The 26,374-nt window shown below is 38.9% G+C and overlaps 1 protein-coding gene across 1 annotated transcript in view; it reads right to left on the reverse strand.

The window, feature by feature from the left end:
• thbs4a (thrombospondin 4a) overlaps positions 1–21,709 on the reverse strand; it is a 28,480-nt gene extending 6,771 nt beyond the window's left edge. The window contains exons 1-18 of the mRNA XM_051696014.1: positions 21,469–21,709; positions 20,856–21,053; positions 20,084–20,331; positions 18,547–18,700; positions 18,350–18,432; positions 17,927–17,981; positions 17,552–17,715; positions 13,883–14,020; positions 13,391–13,465; positions 13,024–13,203; positions 12,594–12,698; positions 12,397–12,504; positions 11,398–11,557; positions 10,498–10,616; positions 9,065–9,117; positions 8,765–8,946; positions 7,412–7,639; positions 3,912–4,108 (exon numbers count right to left, since the gene is read on the reverse strand). Of these exons, the coding sequence (XP_051551974.1) occupies positions 3,912–4,108; positions 7,412–7,639; positions 8,765–8,946; positions 9,065–9,117; positions 10,498–10,616; positions 11,398–11,557; positions 12,397–12,504; positions 12,594–12,698; positions 13,024–13,203; positions 13,391–13,465; positions 13,883–14,020; positions 17,552–17,715; positions 17,927–17,981; positions 18,350–18,432; positions 18,547–18,700; positions 20,084–20,331; positions 20,856–21,053; positions 21,469–21,535 (2,514 nt within the window). The 5' untranslated portion in view covers positions 21,536–21,709. The remainder of the gene's footprint in view (positions 1–3,911; positions 4,109–7,411; positions 7,640–8,764; positions 8,947–9,064; positions 9,118–10,497; positions 10,617–11,397; positions 11,558–12,396; positions 12,505–12,593; positions 12,699–13,023; positions 13,204–13,390; positions 13,466–13,882; positions 14,021–17,551; positions 17,716–17,926; positions 17,982–18,349; positions 18,433–18,546; positions 18,701–20,083; positions 20,332–20,855; positions 21,054–21,468) is intronic.
• Between the last annotated feature and the right edge of the window lie 4,665 nt (positions 21,710–26,374).

Consider the following 26,374-nt stretch of genomic DNA (forward strand, 5'->3'; position numbering starts at 1 on the left):
TTTGTTATGGAAAGAAGGATTGCTGGTGAAATTGGGACAATTGGGAATAGGAGGGTGAATGTTTAATTGGGTTAAAACTTTCCTGGTAGAAAGAAAGATTAAGGTGAGAGTGGGAGAATGTATGTCACCTAATGGAGTGTTAGAAAATGGAACCCCACAGGGAAGTGTTATTAGTCCATTGCTTTTTATAATCATGATCAATGATGTGTTCTCGGGGGTGGATAAAAGTATTTGCAGGTCATTGTTTGCAGATGTTGGAGCTCTATGGTACAGAGGTGCCAATATAAAGTTTATTGTCCAGAAAATGCAAAGGGCATTAAATGAGGTGGAGAAATGGTCATTTAAGTGGGGATTTAAGTTTTCAGTGGAAAAGACCAGTCAGTGTTCTTCACTAATAAAAGAATAGATAACGATTTAAAATTAAATTTGTACAATCAGACATTAGAAAGGGTAAATAAGGTAAGGTTTCTTGGAATATGGTTAGACAGCAGACTCACATGGAAGGTGTATATAGAGAAGATGGATGAGAAATGTAAAAGAGTTTTGAATATAATGAGGTGTGTGTCAAGACTGTGGGACGGACAGATTGGCATTAAAAACCATATACATAACACTAATTAGATCAGTGATGGATTATGGAAGCATAGTTATGGATCTGCAGCTAAAACTCATTTAGCTAAATTAGATCAAATTCAAGCACAAGCATTAAGGATTTGTTGTGGAGCATATCCATCATCTCCAGTTTCAGCGTTACAGGTAGAAGTAGGTGAAATGCCTCTTCAAATAAGAAGACAACAGTTGATAGTGGTCTACTGGGCAAATCTTAAGGGACAGGACAAATCACATCCCAACTTAAAATTATTAGATCAGTGTTGGGAGTATGGGAAGAAAAAATAAATAGTTTCGGATGGGTGGTAGGGGATCTAGTAAAGGAGATGGGTATAAAGGATTTTAGAAGTACACCAAGACTGATCCTGCCAGCTGTTCCGTTGTGGATTTTGCCTCAACCACTAGTCGATTTAACACTACTGGAATGTAGACAAAAAGAAGGTCAGAGTGAGCATGAGGTAATCTGAGTAAGGGAGTATTTGTGGAGAAAGTATGGACATATTACTCAAATATTTACAGATGCATCGAAGAATCCAAAGAGTGCACAAGTAGGTTTAGCATTTGTTATATCAAAATTGCAAATTTCAAGGAAGGTAAGAATATCAGATAAGTTATCAATGTTCATGTGGGAAATGATGGCAACTGTGATGGCATTAAGATGGAGTAATGAAACAGGTGTAAAGGATGTATGTTCAGATTCCAGTGCGGCTCTCTCAAGTATCGATGCCCAACAGTCTGACACAAGACAAGATTTAGTAATGGAGATTCTCCAGGAATTATATTTGTTGCAACAAATAAGGGTGAGAGTACAGTTCTTGTGGGTTCCAGCACATGTAGGTATGAAAGGGAATGAGATAGCAGATAAGCTGGCAAAACAAGCAGTACAGGATACAAAAGTGGAAATGGATATATCATATAGTAGATTAGAAATCAAAGCAATAATTAAAAAGGAAATGTATCAAAGATGGCAGCAGTATTGGGATACTGAAACTAAAGGAAGACATTTGTATTCAATACAGCCAAAAGTGGGGAAAGGAAGGCATTCTGGTAGAAATTGAAGAGAGGAAAATATTTTATCAAGACTCAGACTGGGGCATACAGGGCTAAATAAGTCAATGCAATGAATATCCAAGCATCCAACAGGGCTTTTTGAATGGTGTGGAATCAATGAAACAGTAGAACATGTCATTATGCATTGTGGAAGATACACAGAGGAAAGAGTAATTCTAGTAGAGGAGATGAGGAGATATGGGGAACAAGAAATTTCATTAAAAAATCTTTTAAATCTAAAGATAGGAGGGAATATAATAACAGTAATATTCAAGTTTCTGGAGTGTACTGGCCTAATTAGTAGGATATAGGTAATTAGGTTATGACAGTATTAAAACCCTAGTACAAATATAGGAGTGTGTGGGTATGAATATATATGTAAATATATTTTCCTCTCTCCCCTCCCTCTGGTCTAGAAAGTGTTACGGGCGAAAGCTAGAGGAGCTGAACACGCAGCGCTGGCTGAAGCGGTGACTCTTGTTGGGCTGGAGGTTGGGGGGAGGGGCGGTAGTGGTTAGAGTCTCTAGTTCATGATCACAGTGGGTGGCAGTAATGCACAAGTTTTGTTGCAATCTGCCATAAAAAACGAGGGAGAAGAAGAAGAAAAAGAAGCCTAGTCCTTCAAGAGCAAGGATCATTTGAGATTTTTCAATTTGCCAACAGATGCTTCAGTAAATAATCCAGCACTTTGGGAACAATGTTCCCCAAAGACAAATTGGAAGGATTTTGGGCATTTCATCCTCTACAGTGCACAATATAGTAAATGATGACCCTTTAATTAAAGTCTGTGTATTGAGTTTAATTTAATGATTCATTTAATTGTGACTTAGAGTGCAAAATCTTTTTTTCTTCTTTTTTTATAATTGTAAAAAATAAATTATATATATACACTATATTGCCAAAAGTATTCGCTCATCTGCCTTTAGACGCATATGAACTTAAGTGACATCCCATTCTTAATCCATAGGGTTTAATATGACGTCGGCCCACCCTTTGCAGCTATAACAGCTTCAACTCTTCTGAGAAGGCTTTCCACAAGGTTTAGGAGTGTGTTTATGGGAATTTTTGACCATTCTTCCAGAAGCGCATTTGTGAGGTCAGACACTGATGTTGGACGAGAAGGCCTGGCTCACAGTCTTCGCTCTAATTCATCCCAAAGGTGCTCTATCGGGTTGAGGTCAGGTCTCTGTGCAGGCCAGTCAAGTTCTTCCACACCAAACTCACTCATCCATGTCCTTATGGACCTTGCTTTGTGCACTGGTGCGCAGTCATGTTGGAACAGGAAGGGGCCATCCCCAAACTGTTCCCACAAAGTTTGGAGCATGGAATTGTCCAAAATCTCTTGGTATGCTGAAGCATTCAGAATTCCTTTCACTGGAACTAAGGGGCCAAGACCAGCTCCTGAAAAACAACCCCACACCATAATCCCCCCTCCACCAAATTTCACAGTTGGCACAATGCAGTCAGACAAGTACCGTTCTCCTGGCAACCGCCAAACCCAGACTCGTCCATCAGATTGCCAGATGGAGAAGCGTGATTCGTCACTCCAGAGAATGCGTCTCCACTGCTCTAGAGTCCAGTGGCGGCGTGCTTTACACCACTGCATCTGACGCTTTGCATTGCACTTGGTGATGTATGGCTTGGATGCAGCTGCTCGGCCATGGAAACCCATTCCATGAAGCTCTCTATGCACTGTTCTTGAAGGCCACATGAACTTTGGAGGTCTGTAGCGTTTGACTATGCAGAAAGTTGGCGACCTCTGCGCACTATGCACCACAGCATCCGCTGACCCCGCTCTGTCATTTTACGTGGCCTACCACTTCGTGGCTGAGTTGCTGTCATTCCCAATCGCTTCCACTTTGTTATAATACCACTGACAGTTGACTGTGGAATATTTAGTAGCGAGGAAATTTCACAACTGGACTTGTTGCACAGGTGGCATCCTATCACAGTACCACGCTGGAATTCACTGAGCTCCTGAGAGCGGCCCATTCTTTCACAAATGTTTGTAGAAGCAGTCTGCATGTCTAGGTGCTTCATTTTATACACCTGTGGCCATGGAAGTGATTGGAACACCTGAATTCAATTATTTGGATGGGTGAGCGAATACTTTTGGCAATATAGTATATATATATATATGGATTCAGTTAAATATTTAAGCTACTTTTATGTAATTGCTAAGGGCTCAGCAGAGAAGCTATAATGATAAAAGCACACACTGAACAACTAATAGGGAATAAGTGTGCTGAGACCTTAAGTTGAATGCCAGGCTCAGCCACAGCTCTAAAGGGTATCGCCTGCCAGTATGTCTGCTCAGTCTGCTTCCACATCACCACATAGAAGCTGGAGGAATCCTGGTAACCAAAGATGAAGCCTGCGTAGTCATCATCGGTCACTGTATTCACATGGAATGTGCCCTCAAAATCCACACCACTGAATGCTGTGTATCCTGAAGGGAGCAATGAGTAAGTATTATGATTTGTTCAATATTTTGATTTAAAACTGAATATTAATACTATTAACGCATTCTTGAGTTAGAGCATCTCATAAAAAGAAGGAAGGTTATTTCTTTTCTTAAACGTAGGAAATATGATATATTGTTTCTTCAAGAAACGCATCTTCTGGAAAATTAGGGAAGATATGGGGTGGACATGTTTTCTTTAGTGCTGGCACAAGTAAGGGCAGGGGAGTCATTACATTGATAAGAAAACATCTACAATTCAAATGTCTCAAACAGATTAAAGATGAATTAGGAAGAGTCATTATTGTTTCAGCAGAAATTCAGGGGGAAAGTTTGATTTTGACTTATATCTACGCACCTAATGCTGATGATCAGAAGGGATGTTGCAAGCCACTGGCACCCCTCATGATATAATATTGGGAGGAGACTTTAATCTTTTGATGGACTCAGTCCTTGATCATAGTGAAGCAAAAGTGTGCAAGCCCCCTGGAGCAAATGGAGTGTAAATATGGATGTGGATCTTACAGATATTTGGAGACTTTTGAACCCATCTGGTAGGGACTATAAATGTTTTTCATCAGTCCATAAGATTTATTCTAGAATAGATTTTTTTATTATATCTAAGTCCCTCATTTCATCTGTTGTTGATTTGCTCAATTGGAAACATTTTAGTCTCAGATCACACCCTGGTAAGTTTAGAGGTGTTGCCACATTTGGAGAAAAAGAAATCATATAGTTGGCACTTTAATGTATCCCTTTTGCAAAATCCTGATTTCCAACAAATGTTAAAGACTGAAATCAATGTTTATATGGAGACCAACTGGTCCTCAGTATCCTCTGTGGGCATGGCTTGGGAGGCACTTAAGGCAGTTCTTAGGGGTCAGATCATACAGTATGCCTCATTCATCAAAAAAATCCAAAGCACGAGAACTCGTGGAGTTGGAAGGGAATATTAAAAGTGCCGAGACAGAGCTGAAGTGCCGAATGTTGTCTGATGGCCTCTGAGAATTGACCCGAATGAAATACAGATATAATGCTATTTTGTCATGGAAGGTGGAGTTTTGGCTGTTCAGGGCAAGACAGTCATACATTGAGTTGGGAGACAAAGCAGGGAAGCTTTTGGCTAGATATATAAAGCAGAGAGTCTTTTTCTACCATTCCCTCAGTGAAATCTGCTGGTGGGGAAATATTTACCTCAGCCATTGATATTAATAATGCTTTTAAAGAATTTTATCTTGATCTTTATAGTTCCATGTCTTCATCTACTGATGAAGATACTAGGAACTTCGTGAAACCATTAGAACTCCCTAAACTGACGACTGAGCAAAACAATTCTTATGATTCTGAGATAACCTTGAAATAGCCTGGCGAGGTAATCAAGGCCTTGCCTACAGGTAAGGCTCCAGGGCCAGATGGTTATGCCACTGAATTTTTTATATCTTATGCTACAGAATTGGCTCCACTTTTTTTAGAAATTTATACGGAATCATTAAAGAATGAAAAGCTTCCTCCAACCATGACACAAGCCTTAATTCTTAATACTGTGTATTGCCCTCTTTAGCATCAATGACAGCGTGCAGTCTTTTGTAATAGTTGTCTATGAGGCCCCAAATTCTTACAGGTGGTATAGCTGCCATTTCTTCTTGGCAAAATGCCTCCAGGTCATGCAAAGTCTTTGATCGTTTTGCATGAACCGCACGTTTGAGATCTCCCCAGAATGGCTCGATGATATTATGGTCTGGAGACTGTGATGGCCACTCCAGAACCTTCACCTTTTTCTGCTGTAACCACTGGAGGGTTAACTTGACCTTGTGCTTAGGGTTATTGTCGTGCTGGAAAGTCCAAGAGCATCCCATGCGCAGCTTTCGTGCAGAAGAATGCAAATTGTCTGCCAGTATTTTCTGATAACATGCTGCATTCATCTTGCCATCAATTTTCACAAGATTTCCTGTGCCTTTAGAGCTCACACACCCCCAAAACATCAGTGAGCCACCACCAAGCTTCACAGTGGGGATGTTATTCTTTTCACTATAGGCCTTGTTGACCCCTCTCCAAACATAGCACTTACAGTTGTGACCAAATTACAGTGTGCCAGAAGCTGTGAGGCGTGTCAAGGTGTTGTCGGGCATATTGTAACCAGGCTTTTTTGTGGTATTGGCGCAGTAAAGGCTTCGACCATGCAGCTCATTTTTGTTCAAGTATCGTCATATTGTGCTCCTTGAAACAACCACACCATCTTTTTTCCAGAGCAGCCTGTATTTCTCCTGAGGTTACCTGTGGGTTTTTCTTTGTATCCCGAACAATTCTTCTGGTAGTTGTGGCTGAAATATTTCTTGGTCTACCTGACCTTGGCTTGGTATCAAGAGATCCCCGAATTTTCCACTTCTTAATAAGTGATTGAACAGTACTGACTGGCATTTTCAAGGCTTTGGATATCTTTTTATATCCTTTTCCATCTTTATAAAGTTCCATTACCTTGTTACGCAGGTCTTTTGACAGTTCTTTTCTGCTCCCCATGGCTCAGTATCTAGCCTGCTCAGTGCATCCACGTGAGAGCTAACAAACTCATTGACTATTTATACACAGACACTAATTGCAATTTAAAAAGCTTCTATTTCTGCCAGGGTATGCAAACTTTTGAGCACAACTGTATATTTAATCTTTTTTTTGTTTGTTTGTTTTTTTGTGTGTGTGTGTGTGTATTATTTTATGTGACCACAGGGGTGTTCGTTGGGGGTTAGGGTGGGGTTGGTGATTGGGGAGGGATATTAGTGGGGGTTAAATGTTAAATGTTGATTCGTATGTGTTGTGTTTTTCTCTGTTGTTGTTTTTTTTTTTTTTTTTTTTTGTCAATAAAAATTTTTAATTACAAAAAAAAATGACCGTGGGCCCGAGGGGTGATGAAAAATGACCAATGCCCCCCAAGGAGGGGGCATGACAGTTTCCCGCAAAAGGAGGGGGCCCGCAAGATCCAAGTTATGCCACTAAATGTCAAGATTTTCCCTTAAAAATGACTTAAATTTAGGGCTGTCATACAGGCTTCAACAACATGAAGGTGAGTAAATAATGAAAGAATTTTCAATTTTGGGTGAACTATTCCTTTAAGAAGCATGGAGGGGTAAACAGCCCACCATCATCCCAAGGCCAAGATGCAACAAACCCTTTAAGGCCCCTTTAAGGCCCTCTTAAGGGGGTGGTTGCTAACACAACATATGCTGGTGACCATCTATACTTGGAATTTTTATCTTATTTATGAATAGTTTTGGGGGTGGGTCAAACAAGCAGACTTACCAACAGCTAGCCCTGGGTCACTGTTCATGGTTTGGACGATCTCCATACCCTGATTAAGAACAACCCAGTTGGGGTCGATCTGAGCATCGCCTTCTGGATCCAGAACCACAGTCTGATAGGCCCTGAAATCTGTCAGAGTGACCTCTGCATTCTCAGGACACGTGTCAATCTTGTCGATCACGTGATCTTTGTCAAAGTCTCCAGTGCAGGCGTCACCCACCCCATCATCTGTCAAAGATGAAGAGAACAAGAATTTTTCCTGATTACGCTAATCGTCTGATTTGCCTTTGGATGAAGTGCAGAATAGAATTGCATAGCACATTGTGCTACAGTGGCCCAGGAAGTATTTTGACACTTAAGTAACACTTAAAATGTATTAGTGTCGTTGATATTAGATACAAACTAAGTGGTATTTATTTTAAAGAACATTAGCAAGGCACTTTAATTAAAAAAATAAAAAAATAAAATACAAAAAACATTACACAACGAGTGTGTTAGGATTTAAATGACAATAAATAAATAAATAAATAGATATACTGTTTAAAATTAAGACAAAAAAGTTTTTGGACACTTTCTGGTTGTCAAACTTAGTGGAACATTTAATGTGATGTGAGTTAATGTGATGAACTACACCTGTGGTTACTCTTCTAAGACAACTGTGTGAACTTCAAGGTGCTCTCAGTAACTTTTTTGTTCATGTCATCTTGGACTTACAGTGACACCTAGTGTTGTGGATGCAGCATAATTCAAAATCAATAGTTTTCAGTTAAAGATGCCACTGTAGAAATTCACTATTCACAATCAGCCATGATTAATTTAATCCAAGAGTGAAAGTGTCCAATAACAAGACGGTTACTGAGATTAAGCGAGTAGTATTCAGCTGGTCATGTGATTTTAAAATGGCAGCCCCCAATGAGGGCGCCCCTCTCCCATGTAGAATAAAACAGCTTTTATAAGGTTACTGATATGACTAGAGTTCTCAACTTATTTGAGTGGTCATGATTTTATACATATGTTTCAAAATTACAATTCATTTCATTAAGAGTAAATCTTTTTTAATTGGGAAAAAAATTACTGAGCACCTTTTGTTTGCAGATGCCACTTCCTTTGATGTTTTGTTATAATGCACTGCAATTTGTAAATTTTAAGTGTGGCTTAAGATTCCAAATATTTTTGGGGGGCCATTGTACACTACAGGGTTGAACAAAACAGTAACTATTTAAAATAAAGACCAGAAACCGACTGACCTCAATTAACTGAATAGCTTGTGTTATGGCATTCTACTAAGCATTCCAGCTATAATCTTCTTGTATATCACAGAAAAAATCAACACTAAAGATGTGTGGTGCATACTGTTTTCATCCTTCTGGTCTGTGTTAGCCACCAGTCTACAGTTATCTTTATCATCCAAGATGCCATCGTTATCATCGTCATCATCACACTCGTCCCCGAGCCCGTCCTTATCAGTGTCCAACTGAGAGCTGTTAATGTCATTGGGGCAGTTGTCTTTGGTGTTCTGGTGACCATCTCCATCACTGAAACAAAAAACAAACAAAAAAAAAAAAGAACAAAATAAGAAAAGAAAAGGAATTTAACCCCAATTACCCATTTAATATTGAATAAGGAAAAAACAAAGCAAACTCAATTGTGTACCTGTCAATATTTGTGTCACAAGTGTCTCCCACAAGATCATTGTCAACATCAGACTGATTGAGAGGAAAGAAAATACTTTCTTTAAAAAGACAAAAATGTAATATACAAAATACATAAAATAGAATAATACACTTAAACAAAAAATATCATGGTATTATTTTAAGTACCTTGGATAACCATGTAAATACCATGATACATGAATACCTATATCAATATACAATGATATTACCATTTAAAATACTCTGGAGTGACTATTTGCACCCAGAGTTAAATAGCACCTGCCAAAAAACATAGGTATTTGCAACCCAATTGTCTGGGGAAACATACATTTACAACAAACTATCTTTAAATTGCAGTGGTGAGGAGCATAATGCTGGTGCAAATGTGCATTTTTTTGCAAGCGACCCGGGTTCGAATCTGCATTTTGTTCCACTCTTTTTCCTATTCTGTTTCCTGTCTCCAGTGTTTTCTTTAATACTACTACTACAATAAATAAAAATGAATATAAAGGTAGATTTCCTCGCAGTGATTTGGTTATGTGAAGTTGGGGGAGTTGAGGGAAGGATTTGATCTGGGAGGCGAGGTTTGTCGATCGTATGTGTTCCCTTCCTCGTCCGGGGTCTGATGGCTTTCTCCCGTAGCTCGGCATCAGTCGTGTGTAGATTGTATCGCTCCTTTTGCAAAAGTCTTCTTGGGACACTATCCCATTTGTAAAATTAACCATAGTTTTATTATATACCATACACTATATACTAAAGTTTTATTATAGTAATATTATATTCATCATGTTTTTTTTGGGCGGAAACCATAGTTTAGATGCAACTAACTATGGTTTTACTATAATAATATGGTCTTAATATAGTAACCATGTTTAATTTTGTGGTTACTATGATTTTACTACAAAATACCTTGGTGATACTATGGTTACTGTAGTAAAAGCATGGTTACGTTTTGTAAAGGAAGGTTATGGTAAGGTTCAGGGGTAGGGTTTGGCGTAGGGTGTCTGTGGGTGCAAATAATATTTGCCACTAATTGCACTGGGGTAGAAATAGCATCTACCTTTATTTGCACCAGGGTGCAAACAGCATCTGCCATAATACTCTCACTCTCCCATGGCACCACCACAGTACTTAAAACAAATTACAAAAATGCTAATGGCTTCATAAAGTAACAATTCCCCAGCAAACACAGATTGTTTCCCTAATGTTAGTAAATGTTTCCAATTAGTTTGTATTTTGAGGGGTTGTATGTCCAAACATTCAATGAATGTTCTTTTTAGGTTTTTTTTTTCATCATAACGATAAACTAACATTCCCAGAATGTTCTTGCAATCAGTTATTACTAGTTGGATCACACTCCTAATTAACACACTTTAATTTACACTCAAAGTACTCAGTGAATTCAATGACATTGGTAGGGAAGTTGTTTGGCACCTGGTTGGGATTTGCAACCTCAGGACAGCTGTCACATACATCACCCACACCATCGTTATCTTTGTCCTTCTGGTCAGTGTTGGGAACTCTCTGACAGTTATCCAGAAAGTTCTTCAAACCTATATAAAATTGCATCAATTACCTGGTGGCATTCATTGATTCATCAGTAGGGTATTAGTGCCAGAGTATAAAATAACACACCAGAATCATACTAAGATTTACAGAGGAGTAATGTTTAAAATGTCATTGAATGGAGCAAAATCCATCAGGAGAATTTGTACTGAGGTGTTGTGAAGTTGAGTACTGTGATATCTTCGTGTGGTTTTGTTGGATTATGTCACAAGGTGGCAGTGTTTCGGAAAGACATCTGTGGAATAGTTTCCACTCGTCAGCAGCTCTTGGCCCGGCTTCTCAGTGGAAATGTGGTTGCTTGAAGGAGACATTAGCAAGCCTTAAAATATCAAGTCAAGTGTCTGGATTTCTGGCTTCATGAACAGACCATAAATGTCAAACGCCGCCTGGGCTCACTTTTACACTTTTCAGACTGGAACAAATAATTGTCCATTTGAAAGAAAATTATCAGTGTGACGCTGTTAATACCGCTATAGGTCACGTCAGTTTTACATGACTTGAGCATGCTAAAGAGGTCTCTAATTTGAGCTTTAAAAACACTGAAGCTTCTGTTTTTCCTCATAAAAATGACCTAAGTGCAGGAAAATCTCCATAGAAAAACAGGCCTGAAGGGTGAAAACAACATTTTAAAGCATAAAACCCCATGACTGTGACTGACTTGGCCACACTGCAGCCAGATGGCATGTGGAGTGCCAGCAGAGATTGGAAAAATGGGAGAGAGGTGTGGAGACATCCATTAACATAAGATTCATGAATTAATTAAATTACCATCTCCATCGATGTCATCATCACAGGCATCTCCCAGTCCATCCTTGTCTGTGTCACGCTGGTCTGGGTTCTCCACATGTATGCAGTTATCACAAGCGTCACCATGGAGATCTTTATCACTGTTTTTCTGGTCTATGTTAGATGTCAACCAGCAATTGTCCTGTGGGAATACATAGATATTATGTGTGGTTCTCTAATCTGGTTGGACAACCGGTGTGCCAAGAGTGTTGATATTTCTTATAACAGCTAGGAACTTTTCTCTGTTTGTATCATTGTTTGCAGCATTCTAGACAGGCAACAAATTTTGTTGGAGGAAAAAAAAACTGGCCATATTGTGTCTAAAGGCCCCTGTACATTTACTACGAAATTGAAGAACAAACGGGTGTGGCATCATTAAGTGCAATATCTGGCCAAATCTGTTGTTTTTTTGTTGTTGTTTCTGTGGTTCGTAACAGCTCGCCAGTGACAACATTCAGGAAAACTTCGTACCGGCTGCTTAACATGCCTAATCTGCCTAATCAGCGCATATTATGGCCGCGTATAGCATGTTAGCACATTAGTGCCATGAATTCAAAGGGAAAACATTACAAATTACACATTATCTACTGCATATACAGGTATATAACAGCTTCTTTTACTGATCTTGTGTAAATTCTTCTCATAGAATGAGGCATGAAGTCAATGATAACACATTTTAATGTCATATTAATTTATGTTTTACATGTACTCTCAAATTTAAATGTATCTCCCAGCAGAGTGGCGGTGTCAGAATGTTCGCAAACATTATGTCGTTCGTTCCTCAGCTATTTCAAACTTCTTTTTGGCTCTGAGCAAAGAACGAAGAAGTACTTCGCTGTGAGTGTGCTGGGGCCTTTAAAGTTGCTTGATCTTAACTTCTTGTTTATAGCTAAATAAAATAAACTCAAGGTGTCTACGGCTTAATCGGCCATGCTGATATTCAGTACAACTGCACTCTTGCTGATCATGTTGCTTCTTTACCTGATCATTGATGATGCCATCACTATCTGCATCCTCATCACAAGCATCACCTTTCCCATCTCTGTCTGCATCTTCTTGGCCCGAGTTGGGAACAAATACACAGTTATCCTGAAATCGAAAAGTAAGATGAACTAAATATCTGTATTTTAATTTAAAAACTCTATACAAGTGTACAGAAAAGGTCACATGGATATCACCTTCTTGCAGTTTGCATCTCTGCATTGAAGTTTTCTATCTGGATAGGCGTCAATGTCCGTGTCCTTTCCACAGACGTAACCGTTTCCTGCCCAGCCAATGGCGCACTAAAACCAACAAGATGAAACATGTTAACTGTAACCTAAGTTAGACATGTAAATGTGTAATTTCTGCCATAGCTTTTTAGTCAAACACTTATCACTTATTAGACCAACCTAATTAGCAATGCATTTTTTTTTTCAGTAGTTTTATTCAAAATCCACCTGGCTCAGAAATCTAGTTTGAATGGGAATGGCACTTCTGACAGGATCCCCCTATCGGTGCATTCAATAGAATACTTCAGAACATTTGGCAGCTAAAGGTTTTCTTGAACTGCAGTGAAACCATTTTTGTTAAGCAAAATATCATTGTGAATGCTGATTAATGTCTTACTGCACAGCTGATGCTCCCGTCTCTCTCCACTACACACTCTGCATTGATGTCACAAGGATTTGGCTGCCCGTTACCACACAGCCTTTCCGTTACAGGAGCAGGGCCAGGGCCAGTCTCTTTGCAACCACTACTCTGGTCACCCACAAATCCAGTCTTGCAGTTCCCACAGTGGAATGCACCCTACAGGAATACAAGATTTTAAAGATACATACTACTTTATATGTACTGTGACTATTTAAATTAGTATTGCATTTTATTGTATTTTATATATAAAGCAATGTTGTAATTGTGATAGGTTTAGGGCTAGGGTAAGACTTGGGGTAAACTTAGCAGAATGCTGGATAGGCACTCTATTGCGGGATCTTACCATTGTGTTATGGCAGTATGAATTGGGTGTGCAACCACCATTATCCACCTGGCACTCATCAATATCACTACAGATCTGAAAAAAAGGGATCGAGTCAGTGCTGATTGCTATATGGCGCTGAAAGCACTATCAAAATAAGCACCATGGTATCATGTGTTTTTGGGGACAGAAACATGTAAGGTGACCCAATTTGGGCCTGATCAGGTGAGGGGTAGATTCTCTGAGGTACCTTGGAGTACCATGTAAACACCATAGTATATGAATATGGTAATTATTCAGTACCATGGTACAGTATACAGTACATCAAAATACCATTGTGTAACTATCTGATACCATCACATTACCATGTTGTGTAAGGGAGTGCTTCTCACAATATTACAATAATGGAGACTACATACTGTAAACATATAAATAACCATTTGTACATGTAATAGTGGTAAATATATACACCCCTATCAAACAATAAATTGTGTAATTGTCCCAAATACGCACTTGCTTGTTTGACTGAGCATAGTCAATGCCCACGCCCTGGATCTCTGGACCAGTGAACCCTTGAGGACAATTCTCACATCTGAACCCTGGCGCAGTGTTAATGCACCGGACACCAGTGAAACATGGGTTGAAGTGGCACTGCAATTGAACAAATGATTGTATATTAACATTGTATATAAACCAATATTAAAGGGGTCATGACATACTCTTTTTTTATAATTGTATTATCTTCCCTGAGGTTCACTTATAATGCCAGTAAAGGTTTTTGCACCAAAACCCTGGCCCTCTGTCTGAAACGCTCAATTTAAAACTATCTGGCCCTTTAAGACTTCAATGTAAACGCCCACTATTCTGATTGACTAACTTTGTGCAGTACCTCAAATACAGCCATATTTGAAACTCAATCGAAAGAAAATGAACAAACTTTACATCACAATTTATAAAACTACATTTCAGGGTACTAGATAACATACACCCAACACATTTCATCTGAATGTACAGTATCAAAATGTTCACTCAAGCACAGCAACTATCAAACGGTAAAGACATTTGAAACAACATAATGTTTAACTGCCGCATCTTTCAATAACAGTCCTTTGCTAAGCTTGAATCATATTGTGACTGGTTCACAGGCAATCCGCGCTGATCTGAGCCAAAAACACACAATCCATGCTGAAATGTTCTGAATATGCGATCGTAATACAGTCCATGGTGACGTTGGGTGCTTCAACAGGCTTCAACAAGCCAAAGCAGAGACACTGGTCTCACATCTCACATCTTCTATGTTTTTTACACAGTCATTGGCAGCAGCAGAATGAGACATGTTTTTAAAAGTTGCACTTCTACTGCTCTTAAAGCGCGGCGTACATCGCCGGAAACGCATAGAAATGATTAAAGACGTCCATCTAGTGCATGTGTACAAAAGACTAACAACTAAATATAGCACAGATGTGTGCAAAAATGGTCCAGAACTCCTTCAAAACAGTGCAACAGCAAACAGCAAGATGAAACAAGATGGAGGTCTTTTTATCAGAGTTCTAACTTGACATTGCGTCTTTTAAAAGCAGCGCAAAAGTCGTTCATCTGGTGTAGAAAAACATTTAAATCCAGATACATTTACATTTACATTTATTCATTTGGCAGACGCTTTTATCCAAAGCGACTTACAAGAGAGGAAAACATAAGCGAATCATCTTAGGAGACAGTGGTATGAAAAGTGCTGTATTACAAAGTATCACTAGCATCATAATAGTATTCAAAACAGAATAAAGTGCAACAGAATTTTTTTTTTTTTTTTTTTTTTTTAATGACTGGTTAAGTGCTCATGGAAAAGATGTGTTTTTAGTCATTTTTTGAAGACAGAGAGTGAGTCAGCTTCACGGATGGAGTTGGGAAGGTCGTTCCACCAACGTGGTATGATGAAGCCGAAAGTCCGGGAAAGTGTTTTGGTGCCTCTTTGTGTTGGTACAACAAGGAGACATTCCTTAGCTGACCGCAGACTTCTAGTGGGCACATAGCTCTGCAGAAATGATTTTAGGTATGCTGGAGCAGACCCAGTGACTGTTCTGTATGCCAGCATCAGAGCCTTGAATTTGATACGTGCATCAACCAGTAGCCAGTGGAGAGAGACAAGGAGTGGTGTAACGTGCTCTCTTTGGTTCATTAAAGACCAGACGTGCTGCTGCATTCTGGATCATTTGGAGTGGTCTAGTTGCACATGCAGGAAGGCCTGCAATGAGAGAATTACAGTAGTCCAGTCTAGTTATGACAAGTGACTGGACAAGCAGTTGTGTGGCATGTTCAGAGAGGAAGGGTCTTATCTTCCTGATATTGTAGAGTGTAAATCTACATGATCTTGAGGTCTTTGAGATGTGGTCTGTGAAATTTAGTCTGTTGTCGATGGTTACCCCTAGATTTCTGACCGATTTGGAAGGCGTTACTGTAGTTGCACCCAGCTGCGCGGTGATGTTGTGTTCAACATCAGGGTTGGCTGGAAAGACAAGGAGTTCAGTCTTGGCTGGGTTGAGTTAGGCACATGATAGGCACATGAAGGTGTCCTGTGGAAAGCCCGGTGCACACAGTACGATTTTGGCCACGATTCTGCTGTCTGAGACAAATTTAGCAAATCTTAAAAGAATTCTGGCGTCGTAGGGCAAAATCAGCAATCTTACAACATTTAGTGTGACATGCTCACCGACGGCCAGTTAATAGACTTTGCGATGATCTTTAGCCTTTGACGAAGTTCTGGCAGAGTCAGAAATTTAGCATTGTAGGCTACCTCCCGCACTCGCGTTCATTCTCAACATCTGTAATTTTCTGTATTTGTGAACAGGATGTCTTACTATAGGCCTATTTGACAAAATCCATTTTTCTTTTTATATGTTATGCTCCTTATGGTCTGGTATTGGAGCAACAGAGATGCTGATGCCCTGACTCTCAGAAAAAAAAAAGGAAGATGCTATTTGCACCCTGGTGCAAATAATGGTATATGCTATTTACACCCCAGTGCAAATAGTGACAGATATTATTTGCAACCCCAACCCTGGTGCAAATAATGGTAGATACTAATTGCACCCTAGTGCAAATAGTGTCAGAAATGCTCCTCTGGGCAAATCTCGCCATTCCGCTTCTGTTCCACAACGCTCACATTCACTGATCGGGACGATTGGGACCACAGTTGGCTACGATGTGTATTGTACAGTCTGACATATTGTCCCACAGTGTGCCGTTGCGATCTCAATGCATTCATATCGTACAGTCTGACAAGTAACAGTCTTAAAGGACTGTAAAAATCCTACAAAGTATAGCGGGCTTAAGTCCCCTTTGGTGTTATCTCTCATGACAGGCCCATCTCTCCTCTTCACCTGTGTGACTGACTGTGAGCACCAGTGGGTGGGGCCAAAGGTGCAATGATGAAAAATAAGTGTTGATATCTTGCTGAATAGGCAGTCATATGCAGATGTATTTGGTATTTGTGACGTCACAAGTTCCACAAATTCCAAACAAGCTGTTTTTACAACTTGGTTTAAATATATGCTCTTTTTCTATTAGGAAGTTTTCAGTTCTGAAACTTACAGTATGTTTTTACAATGACCTCTTATATGGCAAAAGATCAAGGGAAATTTGATTCCTCATGTCATGGAGGTTAGCTGGGCTTATGAAAATATTGACTGTGTGAGTCCAAGAATTGCACAGCAATCGATGAAAATGTCCATAAAACCACAGGAAAACCACATTATACATTTAACCAACAACAACTCTAATAAAAACCTCAATGAAACCTTGATAAAATGTTCATAAATCATTATGTGTTCCTGACTGAGTTTTGCTGTTCATCAATTAAGTGGAGCACAGAGTCTCCTCTTAGCTAGAATAGATAGCATACTGCAGTAAGAAATGGAAAATAAAACATGTCTTCAGGAGTGTTCTTGTTCTCTTCTAAATGTTGCAGTATGAGAAAACAGGAAATATTGAGTGGATAGATGAACAACATGAATAGCAAATACTATGTTCAAAGTACAGAACATTACATACTGTAAAGTAATAACAATTTTACTTATACTAAGAAACTTTCATAGTAGAGGTTTAGGTTAAGTTTAGGTTGTTTATGTGCTTTAGGTTATTTTTTAAACACAGACAATACAAATAAATCAAAATCTGAAGTGTAACCTCATCAACATCATCACATTGGACTCCATCTCCAGTATAGCCCGCAGGACAGGGTGCACACTCCATGCCATCAGCTGTTTCAATACACATGTCTGGCTTAAAACAGACCCCTGGTCCACACTTGGCCCCTTGTTTATCCTGCAGTCCTGCTGCTCCGCCCTGTCCTATTGCATTTGAATATGAAAAGAAAAGTTTACTTGTTTGATAATTTTAGCATCCTCATTAAAAGCTTCTACTAATTGCTCAATAAAGCACTGACACAATTTTTAGAATAATTGTAAATATTTTTGCATGATTACTGTATACTTTATATTAACTCTTAGTTATTGAATGGTACTAACTATTGTTATAGTAACTCTTTAAGAACAATCTTACCATTGCATGGAACACACTCCAAGATAGTCTTTTTCAGGTCAGCGGTCTCTTTGGTCTGTTTTGACAACATAAGGTCATTATAATTCTCAAAAATAAATAAATAAATAAATTAATTAATTAAATAATAGTTAATCCAAATCTATAAGATTTTCTCTTCCTCATGTCTTTTCAGACCCATTTCAGACCCAAAAATTGGAATAAAGATCATATGGATCATATGGATGGTGCTTGTATGTCCTTTAAGAAGGTGTAAAGCTACAGTCTCCATTCATTGTTAGTGCATGGAAAAGAACAACCAGTACATTTTTTTACATTTCTCCTTTTGTGCTCCATGGAAGAAAGAAAGTTGGTGAGTAACCTGTGACATAATTTTCAGTTTGGGGTGAACTATTGTTTCAAAGTCTGTTTCAAAGTCAACATTACCTGCTGATCAACCTTCTCTTTCAGCTCTTGGATCATCCGCATAAGCTCAAACATTGGACCAGCTTCCATCTTTGAGGTTGTACCTGCATAAATTAAATTACCTCTAGGGTATTTTCCATATGAGCACAACAAATACTGCATCAATGACACGACTATTGATGAAAAGGCCAGAGCAGAAAGAGAAACAACAGCCTCACCAAGTAACTGCAACGATTCCTTCTGTTGTTCCCGATGATCTCTGTATTCTATATGTTCATTCTGTGCACTCTGCTCTAGGGTGTTACAGTCCTGAAGCTCCACAACATTTACAATAGACTCATCGAGCACGAGTTTGAGGTCTGACAGCTTATTCTGTAACATGGGTACACATTTATTCATCAGTGCGTTCATTATACAGGACATCTATGCATACAGAGGCCCCAAAATATATGTTTTGTTCTTAATTCAAGACTAAAAGTTTGCAGTTGACAAAAGTTAGTGGAACATGTCCATAATTAGTGTAATAAACTACAACTGTGGTGACTCTGCCAGGGCACCTGTGTGAACTTGAGGGGAACTGACTTCATACATCCCCATAAAATGACCTTAGTGCCTTTAGTTGCTTAAAAGCAATTGGAAAAATAGCAAAGAAAAGTGAAGATAGTTTAAAAAAACAAAAACAAAAAAAAGCATAATTTGTTTGAAGATGCCACTTAACTTGCTTCGATATTTGGTTATCTGTTGAAATTCCATTCATATAGTAAATAAATAAATGACATTCATAAAATGTGACAAAGCAATAGTTCAACCAAAAATGAAAATTCCATCGTAATTTACACACCCTCAAGATGTTCCAAGCCCGTGTGACATTTTGTCTTCTGTGGAACACAGAAGTAGATGTGAGGCAGAATGACAACCTCAGTCATCATTCACTTTCATTATATGGAGGAAAAAAAAAGATGCAATGAAAGTGAATGGTAACTGAGACTAACATACTGGCATACATACATCTCATTTTAGGTTCCACAAAAGAGAGAAAGTCATACGGATTGGAACAACATGTGGGTGAGTAATTTTCATTTTTGGGTGAATTAAAGCGATAGTTCACCCAAAAATTAAAACTCTCTCATCATTTACAGCAGAATACAAACAAAGATTTTTTAGAAAAATATCTCATCTCTGTAGGTCCATACAATGCAAGTGAATGGTGATCAGACCTTTGTAGCTCCAAAAATCACATAAAGGAAATATAGAAGTAATCCATATGACTCCAGTGTTTAAATCCATGTCTTCAGAAGCAATATAATAGGTGTGGGTGAGAAACAGAACAATGTGAAAGTGAAAGTGGAGATTTAGATGGAAAAAAGGACTTATGTTTTGATCTGTTTCTCGCCCACAGCCATTACATCACTTTTGAAGATATGGATTTAACCACTGGAGTCTTTTTGATTACTTTTATGTTTCCTTTATGTAATTTTTGGAGCTACAAATGTCTGATCAACATTCACTTGCATTGTATGGACCTACAGAGATGAGATATTTTTCTAAAAATCTTTGTGTTCAGCAGAAGAAAGAAAGTCTTACACATCTGGGATATAATGAGGGTGAGTAAATGATGAGAGAATTTTTATTTTTGGGTGATCTATTCCTTTAACCCTTTGAGTATAAAAGTGTCTCAATATTTTTTGGGGCCAATGTATATAAAGATAAACTTATTAGACTAATTATGATATTTGTTCAGCTGTCTTGGTTTACCTGGGCTGAGGTTGGCATAGTCTTCAGTGTCACCTGTTTTGGGCCTGGGGGCAGTGATTTGAAGGCCAACGGCACGTCCTGCACTCTCTCTACCAGTGTGCAGTCCACATAGAGTGCTGTGGCGGGGGTGCCTTGCTGCAGTCCACTGAAGTGGAGAAATATGTGGTGTTCTTGACCATCCGCTAGTGACACATTAGCAAAATGGGTTGCTCCCGGCTTTCCATTGGTTTTCAGATATTTCATAGTGACTGTCAGAGAAAGAGATACAAAGTGACAGTCAGAGAAATTGTATGAGAGAGATCTGGAGTACATGAGTAGCTGACATGAAATACTTTTGGAAAGTTGGCATGTCCTGCGGTGAGACATGTTATACTCAATCTGCAAAAAAATTTACAGCACTTTGCTAATTCTTTTTTGCTAATTATGCAATTGTTATGATCTGAATAAATAATTTAAACTTTTACAAATAAATTTGTAGCACTGCAGGACCATTTAAAATGAAATAATGAAGGCAAAATGTTGATTAAAAATTGTGAAAAAATGACCCTGGCACAGTCACAGCACATACAACATATACACTTTACTTATGCATTCATATGCATTTTAACCAAAAATCTTGAGATTGGTAAAAAAAAAAAAAAACATTTGACAAAATTTTGTCATGAAATGCGTCTATTTTCCCTTGTTATCTGTTAACAGTAATGCATATACTTAACTTGAGACATGAGAATGACATTGAATATGGACCATTGTGAGCTCTGATCAAACAAACCTTTGTTGAGTTTCCCCTGCACACTGAAGTCAAAATAGTCAGTATTATCTGCAGCATTAAAGATGCGGAAGACCCGTGTTGGAGCTCTGTTCTGCAGCTGTAATGTTGCAAGGATAAAAACGTTGTCCATGTTTTTTGCCTGTATTCCCCCTTGCAGAAGCTCAGGTAAGCAATCCGGTGACACCAGGAGATCATAAACTGCAAAGTTGACATGTTCACTTGCATTTATATCAAACAGATTTGCTTCAGGTACTGACTTCAGATTCTGATGCATTTATGTAATACATGACAATGAACTGCAGTTCTCCTGTTTGCCTTAAGAAAGACGCATATGAAAGCAAATAAAAAGGTCATTGACAGATTTGACCTCAGCTTATTTAACCATTTTATAGAGTTCAGCTTCACAGTTAGCAACTCCATTTTATGCTGGGGGATTTCCAGAGAACTTTTGAAATGTGTGGAGTGATTATTGTGTTTTTAAACTTTGAGTGTAAATAATCAATGCAAAAAGTTTAATGTCAGCATACAACAAATAAAATCAATGCTGCTAGTATTCAAAATATGTGCTATTTTTTACAGCCAACTGCTAATACTGTCAGATCAACGGACTTACCAATTCCTTGAGCCTTCACTGTGATAAGGAACTGTAAACTGATTATAATTCTTGTCCACACACCCATTGTGTATACTTTTTTGTTGTATCACAAATCCAGCAAGTGTTCCAGCACAAACTTTTCTGCTATGACCTCTGATTCAGTCTTAGAGCAGTAGTCGTCAAATCCGAATTGCCTTTCCCCTGGACTGGACTGCAGCCCTGCAGACGAAAGAGAACCAGACTGGTGCTCAAGTGATTTATGCTTTTCAGATGTCTCTCTCTATATAAGGTGTGACCAAGCACCTCCTCCAGAATGCTTCTGTTCTTTTACCAGAAAGTGGACACATTACTGAAAGGATGTCAGATGTGCATCCCAAAACCTTGCCAAAGAACTCTGTTAATAATGGTAAATGATGAGTGAATGATTGGTTTGGTATTTGGTCAGTGCTCCAGTCAACTTGATGTGTCTGATTAAAGGTCCCACTTAATATTCTGTTGTAAATAATCAAATTAAAATAATTCCTAGGAATTATTCTATCCTTATTTTTAAATGATTATTATTATTCATTTAAAAATAAGCTAATTATTATTAACTTGTTATAACTTGTTTTTGGGGGCAGAAATATGCAATCAAACTGTCCTGTTGGCACAACATTTACAGAAATAATCTGACTCGGCATGTCCCTGCTGAGTCTTGCCAATTGTAGTGTTATTACAGTCAAGTTATGGAAAATAAATTAAACCTACAGCTTTTCTATGAATTAAAGAGTTTAACCGGTAACACTTTACAATAAGGTTCCATTTGTTAACATTAATTTAGAACATTAGTTAACATGAACTAACAATGAACAATACTTTGACAGCATTTGTTAATCTTAGTTGATGTCAATTTCAACATATACTAATACACTTTAAATCAAAAGTTGTATTTGTTAACTTTAGTCAATGCACAATGAACTACCATGAACTACCAATGAACAATTGCATTTTTAAAACTAACATTAACAAAGATCAATAAATGCTGTAAAAAAATATTGATGATTGAGACGAGGAGGGGGCTGTGGTCAGGCCGTGATGACGCACGCCTGGCGCTGAGTTGAATAATCAGAGGGAGAGAGATAAGGGGGGCCGGAGTTGCCAGTTCGAGAGAGAGAGATATGCACGAAGCTGTTTGGGTGCGTCTTTGTTTGATTTGCATTTTATGTTATATTTGAGTTATTAAAGTTTTATGTTGACTGTTCAGCTGGTTCCCGCCTCCTCCTTGCCCATCTTAAGAACCTTGTTACATTGGTGCCGAAACCCGGGAAGGAGGAGGGATGTGCTGTCGTGGAGTCCTCGCTGCTGCCGTCCGCCTGGAAGCGGAGGAGCCGCTGCTGTCCGCCAGGTGAAAAAGGAGCCGTTGCCGTCCACCAGGGGATGGAGGAGTCGCTGCCGTCCGCCAGGAGCCAGAGGAACCGCTGCCGTCCGCCAGGTGAAGGAGGAGCAATTGCCATCCGCCAGGGGAGGAGCGGCTGTTGCCCGCCAGGGGGCAGAGGAGTGGCCGGGGACCGGCGAGCCACTTCTTCTCTCTCTCTCTTGTTGTTTCTCTCCCCTCTACCTCTCATCATCTCTCTCAATTTCCCAGGAGGTGGGGAAGGCTGGCCAGAGGAAGGACGGCCGAAAGGAAGTGGGGGGGTAAGTCAAGCCAGAGGTCGCCCTGGCCTGAATCTGGTGGTGGAGGAGTGTGACGAGGAGGGGGGCATGGCCGGGCCATGATGACGCACGCCTGAGGCTGAGTTGAATAATCAGCGGGAGCGAGATAAGGGGGAGCTGGAGACGCCAGTTCGAGATAGAGATGCACAAAGCTGTGTGTGTGCGCTTTGTTTGATTTGTATTTTATGTTATGTTTGAGTTCAGTTTGTTATTAAAGTTTTATTGACTGTTCAGCTGGTTCCCGCTTCCTCCTTGCCCATCTTAAGAACCTTGTTATAATGATTTGTTCATGATCACTAATGCATTAACTAATGTTAACGAAGGAAAACTTATTGTAAAGTGTTACCTTTTAACCAAATTAACTTTATAACTGCCTTTCAGAATTGTAGCCTGCTTACTCTGCTGACAACCTGCACATGAAGATTTTATTCCTTTTTTTTTCTTTTTCTTTCTTTCTTTTTTTTTTTTTTTTTGTGATTGAAGGTGCACTCCGTAATTTATGTACGTCATCTTGGACTTACACTGACTCCTAGGGGCATAGATGCAGGATCATTAAAAAACCAACAGTTTTCAGTTACTGATGCCATTGTAGAAATTCACTATTCAGAGTCAGCCATGATTAATTTATCCATTAGTGAACATGCCAATTAAATGCCAGATAATGAGATTAAGCAATAGTATTCAGCTGGTCATATGATCTTAACATGGCAGCCCCCATGAGGTGACCCTGTCATGTGTATTTTGTTGATCCATTTTTTTCATGTCTTTTATTTTGAAATTCTATTTCCTGTTCCCTAGTCATGTGATGTCATCCCCCTATGTTCATGTCTTGTTTTCATTGGTTTATTGTTTAATTATCTTGTTTAGAGTTCTGTTTGTTCATTGGTTTATGTTCTCCCAAGTCATGTATTTAACCCTCATGTTTTCCATAGTCCATTGTCAAGTATTGTTGAATGTGATTTGTGTGTCCAAGTCCAAGTCCAAGTCCAAGTCCAAGTCCAAGTCCAAGTCCAAGTCCAAGTCCAAGTCCAAGTCCAAGTCCAAGTCCAAGTCGTATATGTTTTGTTTTATACTCACGTTTGGATACTGCACCTTGTAAATAAACCGCACTTGGGTTCTCTTTACATCTTCGTCATTGCCAGCAGCTACGTTACAGACCCTTTCCATGTGGAATTAAACAGCCTTTAAGGTTACTGACATGACTGGAGTCTTCATTTCATGTGAGTGCTTATGATAATATACATAAAGTTTTTTCCAAAATTACCATACATTTTAAGGAGTAAACCATTTTTTTTTTTAAATGAGGAAAAATTACTGAGTGCACCTTTACGTGTTTGCAGACTTACGTGCCCTGCTTGAATAAATAAATAAATAAATAAATTACAGGTTATACTGGCCTATGGTGGTCAAGCTGTTGTTTGGAATGGTAGTTGGTTTGTGCTACCTTGCTGCTAACTGGTTAGACCACGGGTCCCCACCAGCTTAGCTGAAGGGGTCTACAATATGGTCTACCAGATCTACCATAGCCCCACTAACTCACAGTCCAACTTATATTTCTAAGATATTATCAATTTTAGCTTTTTAGTAGCCACCTTTGCCTAGAACAGCTCTTAAAAATAAATAAATAATGGTTTTGCAAGGAAATTCATAAGTAGGCACAATATAGATTTGTCTACAAATCAAATTTCAAGCATTGGCCTTTAGATTCCAGGTTTTTAAGATCATAATAAACATATTCAGTCAAATGTGTTTAACCATAATATTTTAGTAACCATCGTTAATTTTGTGGTTACTATGGTTTTACTACAAATACCATGGTAGCCATAGTACAATTTGGAAGCCATCCCAAATTTTCAGTTTTTTTCTTCCATTACCACAAACATGTTTAGGTACAGAGGCAATCCTAGGGACTCTGGGGGCCCTAGGCAAAAAAAAAAAAAAAAAAAAGTGGGCCCTTCTGGAAAAAGTGCACGTTGTAAAAAAAAAAAAAAAAAAAAAATTCAAAGTGCACTCAGGACTCCTTTTTCACTATTTCACAGCACACAGCATCACTTGACACTTAGCCATAGTACGGGTCATCTGATATTATTAGAGATCCGACTGCCTTCTGTTCTTGTGGTAATGCTGCTAGGGAGTGGTGTGGCCTCTTTCTCTTTATGAGGTGTTGATGTGATGGAAGTACCTGCTGTTGTGGTACTGCTAATGGCACTGCTGTATGTGTGAAGATCCTCTTCATCATAAGCAGAGCAGGAGGCTGCACTGGAAGTCCATGGAATTGTAAAATAATTATATACACTAGCAGCCAAAAGTTTGGAATAATGTCAGATTTTGCTGTTTCGGAAGGAAATTGGTACTTTAATTACCAAAGTTGCATTCAACTGATCACAAAGTATAGTCAGGACATTACTGATCTAAAAAACAGCACCATCACTATTTGAAAAAAGTAATTTGGTAAAAAAGTAACTAGACATGCCCCATTTCCAGCAGCCATCACTCCAACACCTTATCCTTGAGTAATCATGCTAAATTGCTAATTTGGTACTAGAAATTAGCAAACACAATTGAAAGCTGTTTGGTTCATTGAATGAAGCTTAACATTGTCTTTGTGTTTGTTTTTGAGTTGCCACAGTATGCAATAGACTGGCATGTTTTAAGGTCAATATTAGGTCAAAAAAGAAACAGCTTTCTTTAGAAATTTGTCAGTCAATCATTGTTTTGAGGAATGAAGGCTATACAATGCTTGAAATTGCCAAAAAAACTGAAGATTTCATACAAAGGTGTACACTGCAGTCTTCAAAGACAAAGGACAACTGGCTCTAACAAGGACAGAAAGAGATGTGGAAGGCCAGATGTACAACTAAACAAGAGGATAAGTACATCAGAGTCTCTAGTTTGAGAAATAGACGCCTCACATGTCCTCAGCTGACAGCTTCATTGAATTCTACCTGCTCAACACCAGTTTCATGTACAACAGTAAAGAGAAGACTCAGGGGTGCAGGCCTTAAAAAGCCACTTTTGAAACAGAAAAACAAAAAGAAAAGGTCAGAGTGGGCAAAGAAACACAGACATTGGACAACAGATAATTGGAAAAGAGTGTTATGGATCTTAACCCCATTGAACTTTTGTGGGATCAGCTAGACTCTAAGGTGCGTGAGAAGTTCCGGACAAGACAGCCACATCTATGGCACGTGCTACAGGAAGTGTGGGGTGAAATCTCACCTGAGGATCTGGA

Source organism: Myxocyprinus asiaticus, chromosome 4, assembly GCF_019703515.2.
Source record: "Myxocyprinus asiaticus isolate MX2 ecotype Aquarium Trade chromosome 4, UBuf_Myxa_2, whole genome shotgun sequence".
In the NCBI taxonomy this organism is placed as follows: Eukaryota; Metazoa; Chordata; class Actinopteri; order Cypriniformes; family Catostomidae; genus Myxocyprinus; species Myxocyprinus asiaticus.